Here is a 23,362-nt window from a genome sequence, read left to right as displayed (position 1 = left end):
CATTTTCATGCCGCGAAAAAATGGGTTGGAAATGCTCACAAATTTGTGTTTTTACTGTCATTACAGATTTTTTGACATTTCGATTCAATGTTATGTAACGCAGTAGTTAAATCTTCACGTGTTTGTTCAAGTGTGGTGTCTAACTTCCGAAGATTTTGTTCCATTGTGTCTAACTTTTGAAGATTCTGTCCCATTTGTTTCTGATTTTGTTCAAGCGTTGTGTCTAACTTTTGAAGATTTTGTTCCATTGTGTCTAACTTTTGAAGATTTTGTTCCATTGTGTCTAACTTTTGAAGCTTTTGTTGTGTTTGTCTCTGATTTTGTTCCATTGTGTCTAACTTTTGAAGCTTTTGTCCCATTTGTTGCATTAATTGTAATAACAGTGCACTGGTGTCTGAAACATGTTCCTTAGTGCTATTCGGAAATGTATTTGAACCGGCAATATTCGCAGTTTGAAAAACAGAAAACGTGTCTTGACTTATTTGAGAAACCGGTGAGGACGCAAAACCTGAATCTACAGTATTTGCAAGAATTTGTCCTGTCATTTCGGACTCCTGAGGCGAGCGGTTGCCAACCGATCGATCGTTAATGCTTCCCTGTTCACTAATTGTTTCACTGTCTAAACCATTGTTTGCAGGCCGCTCCATTTCCCTATGTACAATTACCAAATTAATACTTTGAACATTAGTTAATTCATTACATGGTGGCGCTAACACACTGCTTTCGTCTTCACTGTCATTTCTCAGTTTACTTTGGAGCGTAGTATTACGTTTTTCACACGCCATTATTGTCACAATATTTCACACGACAACACAGAAAAAAACACAATTTGAAGAGCAAAAATAAGAGAATACATTAACATAGAAAATAATATCTAGTTAATTGCAAGCGCAGCTGCGAAATACTTGGTGCAACTCTACATGCATGCCACAACTGTTTTACTGTACAACAATGAAAGACTGCAACTACAAAGGAAATTCTCTCTATGACAAGGCGCTAGCAATAAACAAAGGCTACACTAACTACACAAACTACAAGAAAAATCAGAAGATTCCAGTGAGATATCCTTGGCTAAGGGTCGACATATGAAACGTCCCCTTAGAAAAATTTATTCAAGACTGTGCTTAAACTGACACACAATAGTTTTTAGCGCAATGCAATCTGACTTCCAAAAGTCCCTACGAAAGAATGGCCCTGACTAGCATTAAGCTATACGTTTCACAAATCACTTACCTCACAAAAATCTTCGTTACTCAAGCTACTGCAATACAGGAAGCGCCACTACTGCCAGCTAAATAAAAGATTCAAACTACTGAAGGCACTAACTACTGATAGACATAGTTAGCAAACGAAAGATTTTAATAGAGAACAAACAATGTATTTACCACACTAGTCATAATATATATAGCAGTTCATGACACCAATTCTTACAAATTTCAAAACTCCGCCATCTCTCTCCCCACGTCCACCACTGCTGGCGGCTCACCTCCAACTGCGCAACGCTACGCGCTGTTAGCATCCAGCTGCCGCTGCCCAACACTACAATGGCAGACAACAATGCAGACTTAACACAGACTGCACATGGCACAGCCAGTGATTTTTTCATACCGAGCGCTATGTGGCGTTACCAATAAGAAAACCTAAACAGCCTACTTACACAGTCTCGTGTTGTTCGTGTAAAGAAAGATTGTCGGTACGCCTCTGTGTGCGCTCTAATCTCCCTAATTTTATCCTCATGGTCTCTTCACGAAATATACGTAGGAGAACGCAACATATTGTTTGACTCCTCTGTGAAGGTATTTTCACGAAACTTTAATTAAAGCCCGTACCAAGCTACTGAACCACTCTCTTGCAGAGTCTTCCACTGGAGTTTATCGTCTCCGTAACGCTTTCGCGATTACTAAATGATCCTGTAACGAAGCGCGCTGCTCTCCGTTGGATTTACTCCATCACTTCTGTCAATCCTATCTGGTACGGATCCCACACAGGTGAGCACTATTCAAGCAGTGGGGGAACAAGTGTACTGTAACCTACTTCCTTTGTTTTCGGACTGCATTTCCTTGTGAATAGCAACGGTAATACGACACTCCACCTGCGGCACACCTGAAATCACTCTTACTTCGGAAGACTTCTCTCCATTGAGAATGACCTGCTGCGTTCTGTTCTCTAGGAACTCTTCAATCCAATAACACAATTGGTCTGATAGTCCATATGCTCTTACTTTGTTCATTAAACAACTGTGGGGAACTGTATCGAACGTCATTCGGAAGTCAAGAAACACGGCATCTACCTGCGAACCTGTGTCAATGGCCCTCTGAGTCTCGTGGAGAAGAGCGCGAGCTGGGTTTCGCACGATCATCTTTTTCGAAACCCATGATGGTTCCTACAGAGTAGATTTCTACTCTCCAGAAAAGTCATTATACTCGAACATAATACACGTTCCAAAGTTCTACAACTGATAGACGTTAGAGATATAGGTCTATAGTTCTGCACATCTGTTCGACGTCCCTTCTTCATAAAGGGGGTGATCTGTGCACTTTTCCAATCCTTTGGAACGCTACGTTCTTCTAAAGACCTACGGTACACCGCTGCAAGAAGAGGGGCAAGTTCCTTCTCGTACTCTGTATAAAATCGAACTGGTATCCCATCTGGTCCAGCGGCCTTTCCTCTTTTGAGCGATTTTAATTGTTTTTCTATCCCTCTGTCATCTATTTCGATATGTACCATTTTGTCATCTGTGCGAAAATCTAGAGAAGGAACTATAGTGCAGTCTTCCTCTGTGAAACAGCTTTGGAAAAAGACATTTAGCATTTCGGCCTTTAGTCTGACATCTTCTGTTTCAGAACCATTTTGGTCAAAGAGCGTCTGGACATTTTGTTTTGATCCACCTACCGCTTTGAAATAAGACCAAAATTTCTTAGGATTTTCTGCCAAGTCAATACATAGAACTTTGCTCTGACTAGACAATACCCCCGCCACCCTCTACTTTTATTGGTATTTGTATTCTGCTATGAAGGCTGCAACAGGATACTAGCCCATAGGATGATGTTGAGAAACTGCACGCCCTCACTTTACTTGCTCTTTACTGGGAACCACCGCAGCTCGTAGTAGTTACACCTGGGTCGATCACAGCAGCACCAAAGTGGATTATCTACAGCAGTGACCGAGACTAGCTTTATGCCACTGTGTGTAGACTGCCTGCTTGTAACGATGCAGGAGACCTTGAGCAGCGGCATAATTTAGAGGGAGGCCGGATCCCCGCAGGGACATCAAGTGCGAGAACCTGCTGATGGACGCCGAGATGAACGTGAAGCTGTCCGACTTCGGGTTCGCGCGGCGCTTCACGCCTCCCTCCAAGGACGGCCCCGGCAGCCCGCTCAGCGAGACCTTCTGCGGCAGCTACGCCTACGCCGCCCCAGAGATCCTAAGGGGCAGGCCCTACCGGCCCGATCTCAGCGACATCTGGTCCATGGGCGTCGTGCTCTACGCCATGGTCTTCGGTCGCCTGCCGTTCGACGACTCCAACTACACCAAGCTTCTCAAGGTGCGTGCACGGAGCCTCCTAGCACTGTTCACACTAGGACTGCAGAAAACATATATTGTGGTCTTCAGTCCTGAGACTGGTTTGATGCAGCTCTCCATGCTGTTGTATCCTGTGCATGCTTCTTCATCTCCCAGTACCTATTGCATCCTACATCCTTCTGAATCTGTTTAGTGTATTCACCTCTTGGTCTTCCTCTACGATTTTTACGCTCCACGCTGCTCTCCAATACTAAATTGGGGATTCCTTGATGCCTCAGAATATGTCCTACCAACCGATCCCTTGTTCTAGTCAAGTTGTGCCACAAATTTCTCTCCTCCCCAATTCTGTTCAATACGTCCTCATTAGTTATGTGATATACCCATCTAATCTTCAGCATTCTTCTGTAGCACCACATTTCGAAAGCTTTTATTCTCTTCTTGTCTGAACTATTTATCGACCACGTCTCACTTCCATACATGGCTACACTCCATTCATATACTTTCAGAAACGATTTGCTGACACTTAAATCTATACTCGATGTTAACAAATTTCTCTTCTTCAGAAACGCTTTCCTTGCCATTGCCGGTCTACATTTTATATCCTCTCTACTTCGACCATCGTGAGTTATTTTACTCCCCAAATAGCAAAACTTATGTACTAGTTTAACTGTCTCATTTCCTAATCTAATTCCCGCAGCATCACCCGATTTAATTCGACTACACTGGTGTATCGATGCATCGAAATTTTTTCCGAAACCATAGACCTATACCACCGATTCATGTTTCCATGGATATATCGATACAAAAACAGAAATACCGAGTGCCGATATTTTTATTTTACATTACTTTTTCGCAATTTTTGATAAATATTTGAAGTTGTTTTGAAATTATAGTAGAACTTAATTTTACATTAAATGTGTGAAGGAGTCTTCCTACTTTTTGACGATTCATCATGTCCAGTCTTTCTCTTTGACTGTGTGAAGCAAGTATAGACTTTGACTGTGTGAAGCAACTATAGACGGCACAAACAAGTGGTCCCACTGCACTGGGAGAGGAGGGGGTGGGATGGGGTGAATGGAATAACAAGATTTTCGGTGTGAAGTAATAGCACACTAGCTGCATTAAAACAAAAAAAAAGTTTTTTAATGCAATTAGTGCGCTGTTTCTTCACATCGGCATTCTTCAAAAACAGTTGCTGAAAATGATGGACAGATATCTAGATGACAAGAATGGTTTTTGCTGTGGGCGAAGACATGTGAGGGGAAACGATGACGTCATCCGTGCTCCGATATGTGATGAAACCGAACGATGGACCCATCGGACACCTTTTATTGTGCCATTTTCATGCAGTTACCATTTTGGCGAAGTAATTATCGCCAAACGTGAAAGTGCATTGTTTTCCTTTCAATTCTTGTTCTAATGGGGACAGGCCCACTGTTAGCCTGTTGACGTACAGAATATCCAATAATAGATCAGTACTCAGATATACAGCTCTAAGACCGGCAGTGTATTTACAACGTGCAGCAGATATTTTATAGGCCAGTTGGTCGATTTCTTTTCCTTCGATATATCGATACTTTTCCTCGATGTACTTAGTGTTGTTAATATATTCTTTTAAACATCGATATATTTGATTCGCTATATTTTTAAAACTATCAACAGTCTTAGTTCAAGTCTGAGCTACGTGAGTCCTCCAATGGGGCATCCGACACTGTGTTGGGTATCGATAACAATATACATTGCCTAAATCAATGCAACACCCATAAGGACTGTCTTCAGCGGCACAGGGGTCAAATATCTGAAGACTGAAGAAACGTAGTTTTACAACGCGGAGTGGCTGCGCTGTTTAAGGCGCCATGCCACGGATTGCGCGGCCGTTCCCGCCTGTGGTTCGACTCCTTCCTCGGGCACGTGTGTGTGTGTGTGTGTGTGGGTGTGTGTGTGTGTGTGCGTTGTTCTTAGCATAAGTTAGTTTAAGTAGTGTGTAATTCTAGTGACCGATGACCTCAGTAGTTTGGTTCCTTAGGAAATCGCGCACGTTTGAACATTTGTACAACGCCAGTGAGACAGCACCTTGAGCACCTGTTGCAGATACGGCGGGCGAATACACTGTTCGTTTCTAAATTATGTTTACGAGCTTCAGACAGGACCGACTCATTTCGTTACTGGCACAGTTTTTTATTTTCCTACGTGTTTGTGTGCTTACTAGGTACAGTATGGACATGGACTGTGACTGACGTGAGCTGAGTTGGCCACCCTTCGCTCACAGCTGGAATGATACGAATTACCTCGAAGAAAGAGTTTTATTGACAAACAGTCAACATGGATTCAGCAAATATCGTTCTCTTGAAACACGAGTAGCTCTTTATTCTCACGAAGTAATGAGTGAGATCGACTGGGGAATCAAAATGAGTCCATATTTTTAGAGTGCCAAAAGGCTTTCGACACCGTTCCTAACAAGCGAATTCTAATCAAGTTACTTGCCTATGGTATATCGCCTCTGTTGTCCGATTGGGTTCGTGATTTTCTGGCGGAAAGATCACAGTTCGAAGTAACTGACGGAAAGTTACCGAATAAAACAGAAGTGAGTTTCTGATCTACATACACAATTTAGGAGATAATCTGAACAGTGCTCAAGATTATTTGCAAATGACGCTATCATTTACCGTCTTGTAAAGCCATTAGATGATCAAAACCAACTGCAAAATGATTTAGATCCACATGAGTACTAAATGCAATACGCTAAATTTCGGTTCCACGATAAATTACACAAATCTGAATGGTGTAAATTTAACTAAATACTTAGGGATTACAATTACGGATAACTTAAATTGAAATTATCACATCAATTTATTGGCAGAACAGTTAGAAAATGTAACAGGTCTACTAAAGAGACTGCTTGCACTACACTTGTCCGCCCTGTTCTAGCGTATGACTGTATGGTGTGGGTTCCACAACGGATAGGATTGACGTAGAGAATAAGTCGAGATAAGGGCGGCACCCCTTGTGTTATTACTAAACACGGGAGAGAGGGGACACTGATGTGGTACCCACACTGGGGTGCCAATAATGAAAACAACGGCGTTTCTCGTTGTGACAGGATCTTCTCATAAAATTTGAAACAGCAGCTCTCTCCTCAGAGTGTGAAATTATTTTGTTGGTGACCAACTTCATAGAGAGAAATGATCATTATCATAAAATTAGATATACCAGAGTTTCCACAGAAAGGTTTAATTGTTGTTTTTTTCTACGCGCCGCTCGAGAGTGAATCGAGAGAGAGATACACAATGTGATCAAAAGTATGCGGTCACCCTCAGAAACATACGTTTTCATATTACGTGCATTATGCTGCCACCTACTGCCAGGTACTCCTTATCAGCTACGTCAGTAGTCATTATACATTGTGAGATAGCAAAATGGAGCGCTCCGCGCAGCTCACGGAATTCGAACGTGGTCAGGTGATTGGGTGTCTGTACGCGATATTTCCACACTCCTAAACATCCCTAGGTCCACTGTTTCCGATTTGATAGTGAAGTGGAAACGTGAAGGTACATATACAGCACAAAAGCGTATAGGCCGATCTCGCCTGTTGACTGTCAGAGACCGCCAATAGTTGAAGAGGGTCGTAATGTGTAATAAGCAGACATCCATCCAGACCGTCACACGGGAATTCGAAACCGCATCAGGATCCACTACAAGTACAGGGTGTTTCAAAAATGACCGGTATATTTGAAACGGCAATACAAACTAAACGAGCAGCGATAGAAATACACCGTTTGTTGTAATATGCTTGGGACAACAGTACATTTTCAGGCAGACAAACTTTCGAAATTACAGTAGTTACAGCTGTCAACAACAGATGGCGCTGCGGTCTGGGAAACTCTATAGTACGATATTTTCCACATATCCACTATGCATAGCAATAATATGGCGTAGTCTCTGAATGAAATTACCCGAAACCTTTGACAACGTGTCTGGCGGAATGGCTTCACATGCAGATGAGATATACTGCTTCAGCTGTTCAATTGTTTCTGGATTCTGGCGGAACACCTCGTCTTTCAAGTGTCCCCACAGAAAGAAGTCACAGGGGTTCATGTCTGGCGAATAGGGAGGCCAATCCACGTCGCCTCCTGTATGTTTCGGATAGTCCAAAGCAATGACACGATCATCGAAATATTCATTCAGGAAATTAAGGACGTCGGCCGTGCGATGTGGCCTGGTACCATCTTGCATAAACCACGAGGTGTTCGCAGTGTCGTCTAAGGCAGTTTGTACCGCCACAAATTCACGAAGAATGTCCAGATAGCGTGATGCAGTAATCGTTTCGGATTTGAAAAATGGGCCAATGATTCCTTTGGAAGAAATGGCGGCCCAGACCAGTACTTTTTGAGGATGCAGGGACGATGGGACCGCAACATGGGACTTTTTGGTTCCCCATATGCGCCAGTTCTGTTTATTGACGAAGCCATCCAGGTAAAAATAAGCTTCGTCAGTAAACCAAATGCTGCCCTCATGCATATTGCCGTCATCAATCCTGTGCACTATATATCGTTAGCGAATGTCTCTCGTGCAGCAATGGTAGCGGCGGTGAGGGGTTGCCGCGTTTGAATTTTGTATGGATAGAGGTGTAAACTCTGGCGCATGAGACGATACGTGGACGTTGGCGTCATTCGGACCACAGCTGCAACACGGCGAACGGAAATCCGAGGCCGCTGTTGGATCACCTTCTGCACTAGCTGCGCGTTGCCCTCTGTGGTTGCCGTATGCGGTCGCCCTACCTTTCCAGCACGTTCGTCCGTCACGTTCCCAGTCCGTTGAAATTTTTCAAACAGATCCTTTATTGTATCGCTTTTCGGTCCTTTGGTTACATTAAACCTCCGTTGAAAACTTCGTCTTGTTGCAACAACACTGTGTTCTAGGCGGTGGAATTCCAACACCAGAAAAATCCTCTGTTCTAAGGAATAAACCATGTTGTCCACAGCACACGTGCACGCTGTGAACAGCACACGCTTACAGCACAAAGACGACGTACAGAATAGCGCACCCACAGACTGCGTTGTCTTCTATATCTTTCACATCACTTGCAGCGCCATCTGTTGTTGAAAATTGTAACTATTGTAATTTCGAAAGTTTGTCCAACTGAAAATGTACTGTTGTCCCAAGCATATTGCAACAAACGGCGTATTTCTATCGCTGCTCGTTTAGTTTTTATTGCCGTTTCAAATGTACCGGTCATTTTTGAAACACCCTGTGCTATGACAGTTAGGCAGGAGGTGAGAAAACTTGGATTTCATGGTCGAGCGGCTTATAAGCCATACATCACGCCTGTAAATGCCAAACGACGCCTCGCCTGGTGTAAAGAGTGTAGACATTGGACGATTGAACAGTGGAAAAACTTTGTGTGGAGTGACGAATTAAGGGTACACAATCTGGCTATCCGATGGCAGGGTGTGGGTGTGACGAATGGCCAGTGACCGTCATCTGCCAGCGTGTGTAGTGCCAATAGTAAAATTCTGAGGAGGTGGTGTTATGGTGTGGTCGTGTTATTCATGAACGGGGCTTGCACCATTTGCTGTTTTGCTGTTTTGCGTGGCACTATCACGCACAGGTCTAAACTGATGTTTTAAGGACCACTGTTTAAGAGCAGTTCGAGGATGGCGATTGTATCTTACAACACTATCGAGCACCTGTTCATAATGCACGGCTTGTGGCGGAGTGGTTACACGACAATAACATCCCTGTAATGGACTGGCGTGCACAGAGTCCTGACCTGAATCCTACAGGACACCTTTGGGATGCTTTGGATCGCCGCCTTCGTCCCAGGCCTCACCGATCGACGTCGATACCTCTGCACAGTGCAGCACTCCAGGAAAAATGGGCTGCTATTCCCGAAGAAACCTTCCAGGACCTGATTGAAGGTATGCGTGCCAGAGTGGGTGCTGTCATCAAGCCTAAGGGTGGGCCAACACCATACTGAATTCCAGCATTACCGATAGAGGGCGCTACGAACTTGTTAGTAATTTTAAGTCAGGTGCCCGGAAAATTTTTATCACATAGTGAAGTTTGGAGGTGGTTCGATCAGCTCTCTGTCATGCACTTAATTCTGAATTGCAGACTAGTAATGTAGAGACAGATACGGAATTTAGATGTAGTGTATCATTTTGCACAGTCATGGGTAATCAGATGGTGTTCAGGATGCATGTCTGTACACCCTCTGTTTTGACTCTACCGGAAGTAACTGAGCTGAGTTTAGAGGTGAAAAGTGTTTGAAACATTCATTCTGGGGTACAACCATGCGTTACGATGAGTGTGTACTCATGTTCAACTGCTTCATCCGTTTGAATGGGGTCACACTGTGGGCCTGCAAAGGCAGGATGGATGTATCGACGGATTGCTGGACATGTTGGGCACAATGTATCGGTAGTGTGACCCGGCTTTCAGCAGTGGTCTGGAACATGCCTGTATCTATAGGCAAGATTATGGATGTCTACGTAGTGCAGACGCTAGTCTAGTTCGAAGTATTGTGCGAGCAGTGGTGACCGACGGAAGACCATCCAGTAATGAAATCCGGGCATCTTCTGTGTTATCAGTGACAGCCGTGGCATACGGAGCTCCATCGCAGTCTTTAACACTGGTAGCATGCCGCGACAGCGTGGACGTGAACCGTATGTGCAGTTGACGGACTTTGAGCGAGGGCGTATAGTGGGCATGCGGGAGGCCGGGTGGACGTACCGCCGAATTGCTCAACACGTGGGGCGTGAGGTCTCCACAGTACATCGATGTTGTCGCCAGTGGTCGGCGGAAGGTGCACGTGCCCGTCGACCTGGGACCGGACCACAGCGACGCACGGATGCACGCCAAGACCGTAGGATCCTACGCAGTGCCGTAGGGGACCGCACCGCCACTTCCCAGCAAATAAGGGACACTGTTGCTCCTGGGGTATCGGCGAGGACCATTCGCAACCGTCTCCATGAAGCTGGGCTACGGTCCCGCACACCGTTAGGCCGTCTTCCGCTCACGCCCCAACATCGTGCAGCCCGCCTCCAGTGGTGTCGCGACAGGCGTGAATGGAGGGACGAATGGAGACGTGTCGTCTTCAGCGATGAGAGTCACTTCTGCCTTGGTGCCAATGATGGTCGTATGCGTGTTTGGCGCCGTGCAGGTGAGCGCGACAATCAGGACTGCATACGACCGAGGCACACAGGGCCAACACCCGACATCATGGTGTGGGGAGCGATCTCCTACACTGGCCGTTCACCTCTGGTGATCGTCGAGGGGACACTGAATAGTGCACGGTACATCCAAACCGTCATCGAACCCATCGTTCTACCATTCCTAGACCGGCAAGGGAACTTGCTGTTCCAACAGGACAATGCACGTCCGCATGTATCACGTGCCACCCAACGTGCTCTAGAAGGTGTAAGTCAACTACCCTGGCCAGCAAGATCTCCAGATCTGTCCCCCATTGAGCATGTTTGGGACTGGATGAAGCGTCGTCTCACGCGGTCTGCACGTCCAGCACGAACGCTGGTCCAACTGAGGAGGCAGGTGGAAATGGCATGGCAAGCCGTTCCACAGGACTACATCCAGCATCTCTACGATCGTCTCCATGGGAGAATAGCAGCCTGCATTGCTGCGAAAGGTGGACATACACTGTACTAGTGCCGACATTGTGCATGCTCTGTTGCCTGTGTCTATGTGCCTGTGGTTCTGTCAGTGTGATCATGTGATGTATCTGACCCCAGGAATGTGTCAATAAAGTTTCCCCTTCCTGGGACAATGAATTCACGGTGTTCTTATTTCAATTTCCAGGAGTGTATATTTTGTGTTACATATTCATGCCATTATTAAAAGCATTTTGAGACAAAAGTTCTCATATTAGCATGAAAGTCAAAATATGGTATTAATCTATATTGTCATGAACCAATCCGAGGATATCAAGTACAACCATAAGCATTAAAGGAAAAATATATTCCAACAGTCATCACATCAACCAAAACAAATTCACTTATTTGTGACAATTACGAAATGCTATAATTCCCTTTGAACTGATCTTGAGTGTGACCGTTAGTGAGGAAGGTATTTCTCTCCAAATGCATGATTGTTCCTCTCCAACAAGTACCCCACATGCTGAACTATCTTATGCACCAGGAAGTGCTTGTGGCATTGTTTGCGCTTGTGTTTCTGTTCATGTAGTACATTTTGAGAGTCCACAGTACCACAGTCTTCAGACATATTTCTGTGAGGTACGCTATAGCGTCACTGAAATTTCTGTGAAATCTGGGCGTAATTAAAACCGTCTTGCATCTCCCGATGCGTTGTCTCTTTACGCATGGCAAGTGCCAGCATCGTTTTCGTCTGTACATACTACTACGTCAATAGCTGACGATATGAGGTACTGTTACACATTGTTATCACACAACCTCTTACAGTACATTCATAAGTATTACGAATGATCTAACTACACAGTTTTGAAATTCTGCGCAAGGGGGAACAGAACGATGAATAAGGATAATTAAAGATGAAAGGTGAACAGTATGGGTCTGACACACCGTATAATTTGCTTTTAATCCTTCAGTGGGTATTTATCGAGCGTACGCTCTGCCTCATAGGGGAATTCCGGTCCATCGCAGTCTGATGCAATCGCAGAACGTGCGCTGCTCGCTTATTAAAATATTTCTTTGTTGATTTTAGTTTATGAACTAAAACTTAAGTGAATTAGGATCGAACAGGTTTAGTAAAGCAAATATTGAAATTTTGTTTTCACGGAATTATAGCTAGTTTTCTGTGCAATTTTTTTTAAAAAATTGATTCTGCTGCACTGAGAGGAACTTCTCGTTCTGCATACCAATATGATACATCTTTTCGGAAGTTCTTGTGCACACTCTGCACATCCTTGTTGGTCTTATTTTCGTTGTACTTGGCAAAGATTCTGGAAATCCTAACTATAAGACGAGTCACTTTAACCGTTCGAGATGGGGTACAAATGACGATCATAATACTGAAGAGAATGCGGCCAACTGTTCCCCGAGACTAATCATGACTTCCAATCGACACCACCATGCTTTTTGAACAAAACGTATGTATCGAAGCACACAGTGTCCAGCAAATTGTGAGAGATCTTCTAATAATATTTATTTCAGTCTGTTCTTGGAAATATTGTGGCTTTGAAACTGGGAATCGCTAGTATTCACTTCTCCCATCCATGGCGATACTTTGATTTTGCACGATGCCTTTCTTTGAATTTGCTCCTTGAAATATATGTCATGTAAGGTGCTGACTCTCACGACGTTTCTTTAGTCATTCCATTTCACCAGCATCTGATTGATTATGCACACCGTTTCGTATTAAGCTTACTTCAGTTTTTGATATTGTTTGAAGCAAGTTCAGTGAAAGGATTGTTCTCATCAGAAACGGCAGCAAACCAAAACCGGCAACAATAGCTCTGATATACATGCCAACGTCGGAAGCAGTAAATGAGCGGATAGAGAAGGTATATGAGGATAATGAACGGCTAATTCAGTACGTAAAGGGAGATGATAATCTAATAATCGCGGGGGACTGGAATGTGTTTGTAAGGGAAGGAGTGGAAAAACGGATTACGGGAGAATATGGGCTTTATACTGGGAATGAGAGAAGAGAAAAATTCATTAAGGTCTGTAATGGATTTCAGCTAGTAACACCAAACACTATTCAAGAATCACAACAGGAGGAGATGTACTTGGAAAAGGCCGGAAAATACGGGAAGACGTCAATTAGATTACATCAGGGTCAGACAGATATTCCGAAATTAGATGCAGGATCTTAAAGCGTTCCCAGAAGCACATACAGACTCAGATCACAATTTAGTAGTGATGGAGAATATTCTCAGGTTTAAGAGATTATTCAGGAAGAATCAATACGCAAAGAAGTGGGATACGTAAGTACTAATGAGTGACGAGATACGCCTGAGGTTCTCTAAGGCTATAGATACAGCAATAAGGAATAGCTCAGTAGGAAGTACAGTTGAAGAGGAATGGACATCTCTAAGAAGGGCAGTCACACAAGTTGGAAAGAAATACATAAATACAAAGAAGGTAATAGGGACTTGCGGCATGGGGTGGCGGGGTTTCGGGTTCCGCTAAATAGGTTAGGTGTCCACTAAACACAGGAGGCGTCTAAACAGGTAGCAAGGGCTGTGTGGCGGCTTTTTAGGTTAGACAGTCTCGTGAAAGATCAAATAGGGCTCTAGTATCCAAGGGTTCAGGGCAAAGAAACGACGAAAATCGACCAAGCAACAGTCGGTATTGTAGTTGTAAATTGTCGTAGTTGTGTTGGGAAAGTACCAGAGCTTCAGGCGCTGATAGAAAGCACTGAAGCTGAAATACTTCTAGGAACAGAAAGCCGGCTAAAGCCGGAGATAAATTCTGCCGAAATTTTTACAGAGGCACAAACCGTGTTCAGAAAGGATACATTAAATAAAGTAGGTGGTGGTGTGTTTGTATCTGTTGGTAGTAGTTTATCTTGTAGTGAATTTGAAATAGATAGTTCCTGCGAATTACTATGGGCAGAGGCTATACTTAACACCCGTACCAAATAACAACTGGCTCCTTCTACCTAGCCCCCAACTCAGACGATAAAATAGCTGAACGATTCAAAGAAAACTTTAATCTCATTATAAATAAGTACCCCCCTCATAAAGCTATAATTGGTGGAGACTTCAATCTATCTCGATTTGTTGGCGAAGATACATGTTCAAAGCCGGTGGTAGACAGAAAACATCTTCCGATATTGTACTAAATGCTTTCTCTGAGAATTACTTTTAACAATTAGTTCATGAGTCCACACGAATTGTAAATGGTTGCGAAATCACTCTTGACCTCTTAGCCACAAATAATCCTGATCTAAGAGAGAGCGTCATGACGGATACATGGATTAGTGAACATAAAATCACTGTAGCGAGGCTCAAAACCATATCAACCAAAACCACTAAAAATAAACCCAAAATATATTTATTTAAAACAGCAAATAAAAATTCGCTTGATGCCTTCCTAATAGAGAGTCTCCATTCCTTCCAAGCTAATTATGTAAGTGTAGACCAGATTTGGCTCAAATTCAAAGATACACTACCGACAGAAGTAGATAGATTCATACCACATAAGTTAGTAAGAGACGGGCCTGATCCACCATTGGCACACAAAACACGCCAGAACACTGTTTCAGAAGCAACGAAAAACGCATGCCAAATTCAGAAGAACGCAAAATGTTCAAGACCGGCTACGTTTCACGGAAGCTCGAAATTTAGTGCGGACGTCAATGCGAGGTGCTTTTAATCGTTTCTCAAAATATGACAGAAAACCCAAAGAGATTCTGGTCGTGTGTAAAGTGCACCAGTGGCAAAAAGCAGTCAATACCGTCACTGCGCAACAGCTATGGAAATGTTACCGATGATGGCGCCACTAAAGCGGAGGTACTAAATACAGTTTTCCATAATTCCTTCATGAAACAAAACGAAGTAAACATTCCAGAACTCGAAACCAGAACAGCTGTTAGCATGAGTGACATAAAAGTAGATATCTTAGGTGTTGCGAAACAACTCAAATCACTTAAGGAAGGCAAGTCTTCCAGTCCAGATGGTATACCAATCAGGTTCCTTTCAGAGTATACAGACACAATAGCGTCTTTCTTAGCAATCATGTGCACCAGCTCACTTGACGAAAGGTCTGTTTCTAAAGACTGGAAAGTAGCACAGGTCATACTAATATTCAAGAAAGGAAACAGGAGTAACCCATTGGATTACAGACCCATATCACTGACCTCAATTTGCAATAGAATTTTGGAGCATATACTGTACTCGAACATTATGAATCACCTTGAAGAAAACGACTTATTGATACATAACCAACACTGATTCAGGAAATATCTTTCTTGTGCAACACAGCTAGCTCTTTATTCCCACGAAGTAATGAGTGCTGTCGACAAGGGATCTCAGATCGATTCCATATTCCTAGATTTCTAGAAGGCTTTTGATACCGTTCCTCATAAGCGACTATTAATCAAATTACGTGCATATCGAGTATCGTTTCAGTTGTGTGACTGGATTCGTGATTTCCTCTCAGCGTGGTCACAGTTCGTAGTGATAGACGATAAATCACCGAGTAGAACAGAATTGATATCTGGCATTCCGCAAGGCAGTGTTATAGGCCCTTTGCTGTTTCTGATTGTCATAAATGATCTAGGTGATAATCTGAGCAGCCCCCTTAGGCTCTTTGCAGATGACGCTGTAATTTACTGTTTAGTAAAATCATCAGACGATCATTTCCAATTACAAAATGATCGAGAGAGGATTTCTGTATGGTGTGAAGAGTGGCTATTGGCACTAAACAAAGTAAATTGCGAGGTCATCCACATGGGTACTAAAAGAAATCCGATAAATTTTGGGTATACGATAGATAGCACAAATCTAAGGCCTGTCAATTCGATTAAATACCTAGGAATTACAATTACGAGCAGCTTAAATTGGAAAGACCACTTACATAATATTGTGGGGAGAGCGAAACAAAGACTGCGCTTTGTTGGCAAAACACTTAGAAGATGCGACAAACCCACTAAAGAGACAACCTACGTTACGCTTGTCCGTTCTCTGCAGGAATGTTGTTGCGAGGTGTGGGATCCTTACCTGGTGAGATTGTCGGAGGACATCGAAAAAGTGCAAAGAAGTTCAGCTCGTTTAACGTTATCGCTCAATAGGGGTGAGAGTGTCACTGATATGATACGCGAGTTTGGGTGGCAGTCACTGAAATAAAGGTGGTTTTCTTTGCGGCGCGATCTATTTACGAAATTTCAATCACCAACTTTCTCTTCTGAATGCGAAAATGTTTTGTTGACACCCACCTACGTAGGGATAAATGATCATCATAATAATATAAGAGAAATCAGAGCTCGAGCGGAAAGATTTAGGCGTTCCTTTTTCCCACGCGCCATTCGAGAGTGGAATGGTAGAGAAGTAGTACAAAAATGGTTCGATGAACCCTTGCCAGGCACTTACGTGTGAATTGCAGAGTAACCAAGTAGATGTACGAGATGTAGATGAAACAATGGGTAACAGACGAAATTCTTCAGTTGATCGATGAAACAAGGAAGTTAAAAAATGTGCAGGGAAATTCTGGAATACAGAGATACAAGTCGCCGAGGAAGGAAATAAATAGGACGAGCAGGGAAGCTAAGGAGTAAGGGCTGTATGCAAAATGTGCAGAAATCGAAAAAGGAATTTTGTCGGGAGGACTGACTCAGTGTATGGAAAAGTCAAAACAACCTCTGGTGAAATAGAAAGCAAGGGTGGTAACATTAAGAATGTAACGGGAATTCCACAGTAAAACGCAGAGGAGAGGGCAGATTGGCGGAAAGTGCACTAAAGGCCTCTATGGGGAGGGGGGGGGGGGAGACTTGCCTGAGGAAGTGGTAGAAGAAGAAACAGAAGTCGGTAGGGAAGAGATGGGGAATGCAGTGTTGTAATCAGAATTTCAAAGAGCTGTGGAACATCAAACAAGGCAGGAAGTACTGATAACATTCCATCCGGAACCTCTAAAATCATTGGCAGGTAGTGGCAACAAAACGACTTTTCACGATGGTTGTAGAATTATATGAGAATGGCGATATATCATCAAACTTTCGGAAAAAAAATACATGATTCAAACAATTCCGAAGATTGCAAGAACCGACAAGTGCGAGAATTGTCGCACAAGTTGCTGACAAGAATAATATACAGAAGAACGGAAACGAAAGTTGAGGACCTGTTAGATGACGATCAGTTTGGCTTTAGGATATGTAAAGTCACCAGAGAGAGAGTTCTGACGCTGCGGTTGTTGATGGAAGCAGGAGTGAGGAAAGACACGTTGATAGGATTTGTCGACCTGGAAAATGCGTGCGACGATGTAAAATGGCGCAATACGTTCAAAATTCTGAGAAAAAAAGAGGTAAACTAAAGGGAAAGACAACTGATATACAATGTGTACAAGAATTAAGAGGCAACAATGAGACTGGAAGACCAAGAACGAAGTGCTCGGACAAAAAAGGATGTAAGACAAGGATGCAGCCTTTCGTCTCTAATGTTCAATCTATACATCGCAGCAGCAATGACCGAAATAAAAGAAAGGTTCAAGAGTGGTTTTAAAATTCAAGGTGACAGCATATCAGTGATAAGATTCGCTGATGACATTGCTATCCTCAGTGAAAGTGTAGAAGAATTACGGGATCTGTTCAATGAAATGAACAGTCTAATGAATACAGTAAATGGACTGAGAGTGTATACAAGAGAGGCGAAAGAAATGAGAAATAGCAGAAATGACAACAGCATAGATGAAGTTAAGGAATTCTACTATCTAGGCAGCAAAACAACCCATGGCAGACGGGGCCAGTTGGACATGGACGTAGAAAACAGACTAGCACTAACAAAAAGGACATTGCTGGCCAAGAGAAGATTACTAGTATGAACCAAAGACCTTAATTCAAGGAAGAAATTTCCGAGAACATGCATCTGGAGCATTGCATTGTGTGGTAGTGGAGCAAGGACTGTGGGAAAACCGGAGCAGATAAAATCGAAGCATCTGAGGTGTGCCATGGAGAATGTTGAAAATTTCATTCCATTTCAGTCAATTTATTACAAACACGATTTACATGCGAACTGAACCGGCAGTTTGAGAGGGACTGCTGTGTCATTTGGATGCACCGAATTTTCTGTGTAATTCGCGATCGGTGTAGCTTAAATTTACACGAAAATTAATTTCATTCATAAGACAGGCCGTAATTCTGAGGTGGGGCTTGTTTGACGCCGTGAAAAAATGACACCAGAAGGCACTAGAATAAAAGGAGCAGGTTCAGCAAACATGACTACGATTGTAGCTAGCACACGCTTGGACAGTTACAGATGAGCGGGTTTTCAAGATAGCGCCGCATATTTTTTTTGCCTAGATTGAAGGTGGGAGCACTGAGACAGGGAGATATTTCAGTGAACTGTGTTTGTGTGATAAGCTACCTCAGCATGTTAACTATTTGGACGAAATAAATGAAAACGAGTGAACATGTGGCCGGAAGTCCCCAGATGAGCAAAGAACGTTGGACGTCAAGTGGCGCGATGTCAGCGTTAGTTACAGCGTGAATGGAGCCAACCATGCATCGCGAGGCAGTTGAAGAACAAGGAGAAGATTGTGTCTGTTAATAGGCGAGCAGTTCAAATGTTCAAATCTGTGTGAAATGTTATGGGACTTAACTGCTAAGGTCATCAGTCCCTAAGCTTACACACTACTTAACCAAAATTATCCTAAGGACAAATACACACACCCATGCCCAAGGGAGGACTAGAAGCTCCGCCGGCGTCAGCCGCACAGTCCATGACTGCAGCGCCTCAGACCGCTCGGGTCGAGCAGTTACGATGCATTGTGGTGTTCTTTATTACATCATGGCCTAGAGACAACATTTGAAAGACATCAGACGTGGCATAATCATCGGGAAACTGGAAGAAGGACGAAGTGTGACGATTGTTGTTATGGCCAGACAAAACTACAATCATCCGGCCACAATTGTGCATTCTTTGCTCGCTCTGATAGACATCTCATCGAACTGAAATATAAGCTCAGTTTGTTACGCGAATGATAAAAAGAGTTACTTAACTTGGTACAGTCCTTTGCCGCAGGGGTACCTGACAATTTAAAACTATCATTGACTATTAAAATATCATTTGATGAACTAATTTACAAACTTTTCTCTGGAAATACAATGTTCGTCATTTACAAAAGTACATTTCCACTTAAAACTTGAGTAACACTTTAACCCTACTCGGCGATGTTGACTGCTTCAGCTGAGGTCACGAACTGGGGCTGAGTGCTTTCATGTTCGGCTCTGTAATGATCTCTGCGCGAGGACATTGCTGTGCTGAGACAGATGGCGAGTCTTCTTCAGCTTCTCCAGTTCGTCTTTTGGATTGCAGCCAGATCTCACCAACGTCTGTGGCGTCGATGTGCATTGTCGACTTTTCTGTGGCACTGCTTTCTCTGGACCATGTCAGAACTGCAGTCCAGGAGTTTGGTGTGGCTCATAGCATTGTTTCACGAGCATGGGGAGCGTTCTGAACCACAAGCACCACTGCCGGAAGGAGAGGAAGTTGTCGATCACGGTCAACTACAGAAAACCGATATACGACGCAACAGACAAGAAGGGACGCACGTCGAACATTGGGTGGAACCATATTTAACAGGACTGGAACGCATGAAGTCGCAAGCTCCAGTGTCACTGTCACTGTATAGGGTGGGGGTTTTCCTAGCGACCAATCTGTTGTGTTGCCTTGACAACCGCACAACGGTGACACCATTTGCAACAGTGCAAAGGGCATAGGAACTGGACCAGTGCGCAGTGGAGTCGCATGCTCATCTCGAATGACGGCAGAATCATACTGAGTAGTGATTTTGGATCTCATAAGGCGAAATGTGGATCATGAAATGCACCCAGGGACATTGTCGAATGTGACCGTTTCGGTGGTCCTAGAGACACAGTGTAAGGAGGCCTTATATTGCATGGGCCTACTGACCTCATATTTTCACACGTTACACTCAACAGTCAACGTTAATATGTCGTTGCGCTCCTTCTCCAACTGCGTCTTTTCAAGGGCGCATTCGACCACGGCTTCATTCATTTTTGTGGATGATAATGCGCGACCGCTTCGAACAGCGCAGATGAAGATGCTCTCGTAACGAGAGGACATTCGGCGAATGGACTGGCGTGGCCCTGATCACGACTTACATCCCATCGAGCAGGTGTGCGATGCGTGGGGAGACGTATTGGACTGCCTCCACATCCACAAACGACTATCCGGCAGCTACTGGTCGGCGCTAGTAGAGCAATAGAACGTCCTGCCACAGAAACTCCCTATCAACCTTGTGACCAACATGGCAGCGCGTTGCAGAGCATGCACTGTTTTCCGTGGTGACCACACATCCTATTAAGAAAAGTGTCTCGACTTTTGTTATGTCTAGCGGACCATCATCAACCGCTGTGTCTTTACAGTAACTACTGTCTTTGAATAGAAGTGTCATTTCTGTTCGTCTCATTGCGTATTTCTTTCAGTTACCCTCATTCCTTCCAAGCTAATTATGTAAGTGTAGACCAGATGTGGCTCAAATTCAAAGATACACTATCGACAGAAGTAGGTAGATTCATACCGCGTAAGTTAAGAAGCGACGGGACTGATCCACCACGGTACACAAAACACGTCAGAACACTGTTTCAGAAGCAACGAAAACAGCATGCCAAATTCAGAAGAACGCAAAATGTTCAAGACCGGCTACGTTTCACGGAAGCTCGAAATTTAGTGCGGACGTCAATGCGAGGTGCTTTTAATAGTTTCTCAAAATATGACAGAAAACCCAAAGAGATTCTGGTCCTGTGTAAAGTGCGCCAGTGGCAAAAAGCAGTCAATACCGTCACTCCGCAACAGCGATGGAAATGTTACCGATTATGGCGCCACTAAAGCGGAGGTACTAGATACAGTTTTCCATAATTCCTTCATGAAACAAGACGAAGTAAACATTCCAGAATTCGAAACCAGAACAGCTGTTAGCATGAGTGACATGAAAGTAGATATCTTAGGTGTTGCGAAACAACTCAAACCACTTAAGAAAGGCAAGTGTTCCGGTCCAGATGGTATACCAATCAGGTTCCTTTCAGAGTATGCAGACACAATAGCGCCTTTCTTAGCAGTCAGATGCAACAGCTCACTTGACGAAAGGTCTGTTTCTAAAGACTGGAAAGTAGCACAGGTCACACTAATATTCAAGAAAGTAAATAGGAGTAACCCATTGAATTACAGACCCATATCACTGACCTCAATTTGCAGTAGGATCTTGGAGCATATACTGTACTCGAACATTATGAATCACCTTGAAGAAAACGACTTATTGATACATAACCAACACGGATTCAGAAAATATCTTTCTTGTGCTGTCGACAAGGGATCTCAGATCGATTCCATATTCCTAGATTTCCAGAAGGCTTTTGATATCGTTCCTCCCAAGCGACTATTAATCAAATTGCGCGCATATGGAGTACCGTCTCAGTTGTGTGACTGGATTCGTGATTTCCTTTCAGCGTGGTCACAGTTCGTAGTGATAGACGGTAAATCGTCGAGTAGAACAGAAGTGATATCTGGCGTTTCGCAAGGTAGTGTCATAGGCCATCTGCTGTTCCTGATTTATGTAAATGATCTAGGTAATAATCTGAACAGCCCCTTTAGATTGTTTGCAGATGACGCTGTAATTTACCGTCTAGTAAAATCATCAGACGATCAATTCCAATTACAAAATGATCTAGAGAGAATTTCTGTATAGTGCAAAAAGTGGCAATTGGCACTAAATAAAGAAAAGTGCGAAGTCATCCACATGGGCAGTAAAAGAAATCTGATAAATTTTGGGTATACGATAAATCGTACAAATCTAAGGGCTGTCAATTCGACTAAATACCTAGGAATTACAATTAAGAGCAACTTAAATTGGAAAGACCACATAGATAATATTGTGGGGAAGGCGAAACAAAGACTGCGCTTTGTTGGCAGAACACTTAGAAGATGCGCCAAACCTACTAAAGACACTGCTTACATTACACTTGTCCGTCCTCTGCTGGAATATTGCTGCGCAGCACGGGATTCTTACCAAGTAGGATTGACGGAGGACATCGAAAAAGTGCATAGAAGAGGAGCTAGTTTCGTGTTATCTCGCAATAAGGGTGATAGTGTCACTGATATGATACGCGAATTGGGGTAGCAGTCACTAAAACAAAGGCAGTTATCTTTGCGGCGAGATCTATTTACGAAATTTCAATCTCCATCTTTCTCTTCTGAATGCGTAAATATTTTGTTGACACCCACCTACGTATGGAGAAATGATCATCATAATGAAATAAGAGAAATGAGAGCTCGAATGGAAAGATTTAAGTGTTCTTTTTTCCCACTCGCCATTCGAGAATGGAATTGTAGAGAAGTTGTACGAAAATGGTTCGATGAACCCTCCCCCAGGCACTTAAGTGTGAATTACAGAGTAACCATGTAGATGTACCCTCTGTAATATACCTCAGTGGTTCTTTCTATGTATGGTCCAGGTTTCATCGACCTGTTGTACATGGTAGTGACACATCATGCGGAATTCACTTTCGTCCTTAAGTTTTGCGCACCAGTATGATATACAGATATTACTCGAAATTTTTCTTTTGTATATATTAAGTTAATTTGTAATATACTGTATATCATGAACTGATACATATATGATGACTTTTGAATATTATTAAGGTAAATACATTATCCCCCCCCCTCCCTCCATGAACCATGGACCTTGCCATTGGTGGGGAGGCTTGCGTGCCTCAGCGATACAGATAGCCGTACCGCAGGTACAACAACGGAGGGGTATCTGTTGAGAGGCCAGACAAACGTGTGGTTCCTGAAGAGGGGCAGCAGCCTTTCCAGTAGTTGCAAGGGCAACAGTCTGGATGATTGACTGATCTGGCCTTGTAACACCAACCAAAACGGCCTTGCTGTGCTGGTACTGCTAACGGCTGAAAGCAAGGGGAAACTAAGGCCGTAATTTTTCCCGAGGGCATGCAGCTTTACTGTATGATTAAATGATGATGGCGTCCTCTTGGGTAAAATATTCCGGAGGTAAAATAGTCCCTCATTCGGATCTCCGGGCGGAGACTACTCAAGAGGATGTCGTTATCAGGAGAAAGAAAACTGGCGTTCTACGGATCGGAGCGTGTAATGTCAGATCCCTTAATCGGGCAGGTAGGTTAGAAAATTTAAAAAGGGAAATGGACAGGTTAAAGT

The 23,362-nt window shown here is 43.5% G+C and overlaps 1 protein-coding gene across 1 annotated transcript in view; it reads left to right on the top strand.

Moving 5' to 3' along the window:
* The window catches only part of LOC126278749 (testis-specific serine/threonine-protein kinase 4-like), a 160,464-nt gene that overhangs the window by 101,065 nt on the left and 36,037 nt on the right, over positions 1-23,362 (top strand). The window contains exon 5 of the mRNA XM_049979025.1: positions 3,265-3,544. Within this exon, the coding sequence (XP_049834982.1) occupies positions 3,265-3,544 (280 nt within the window). The remainder of the gene's footprint in view (positions 1-3,264; positions 3,545-23,362) is intronic.

This window comes from Schistocerca gregaria, chromosome 6 (assembly GCF_023897955.1).
Source record: "Schistocerca gregaria isolate iqSchGreg1 chromosome 6, iqSchGreg1.2, whole genome shotgun sequence".
Classification (NCBI taxonomy): Eukaryota; Metazoa; Arthropoda; class Insecta; order Orthoptera; family Acrididae; genus Schistocerca; species Schistocerca gregaria.
The sequence above is the reverse complement of the archived record's forward strand: the minus strand, read 5'-3'. Positions and strand labels throughout refer to the sequence as shown.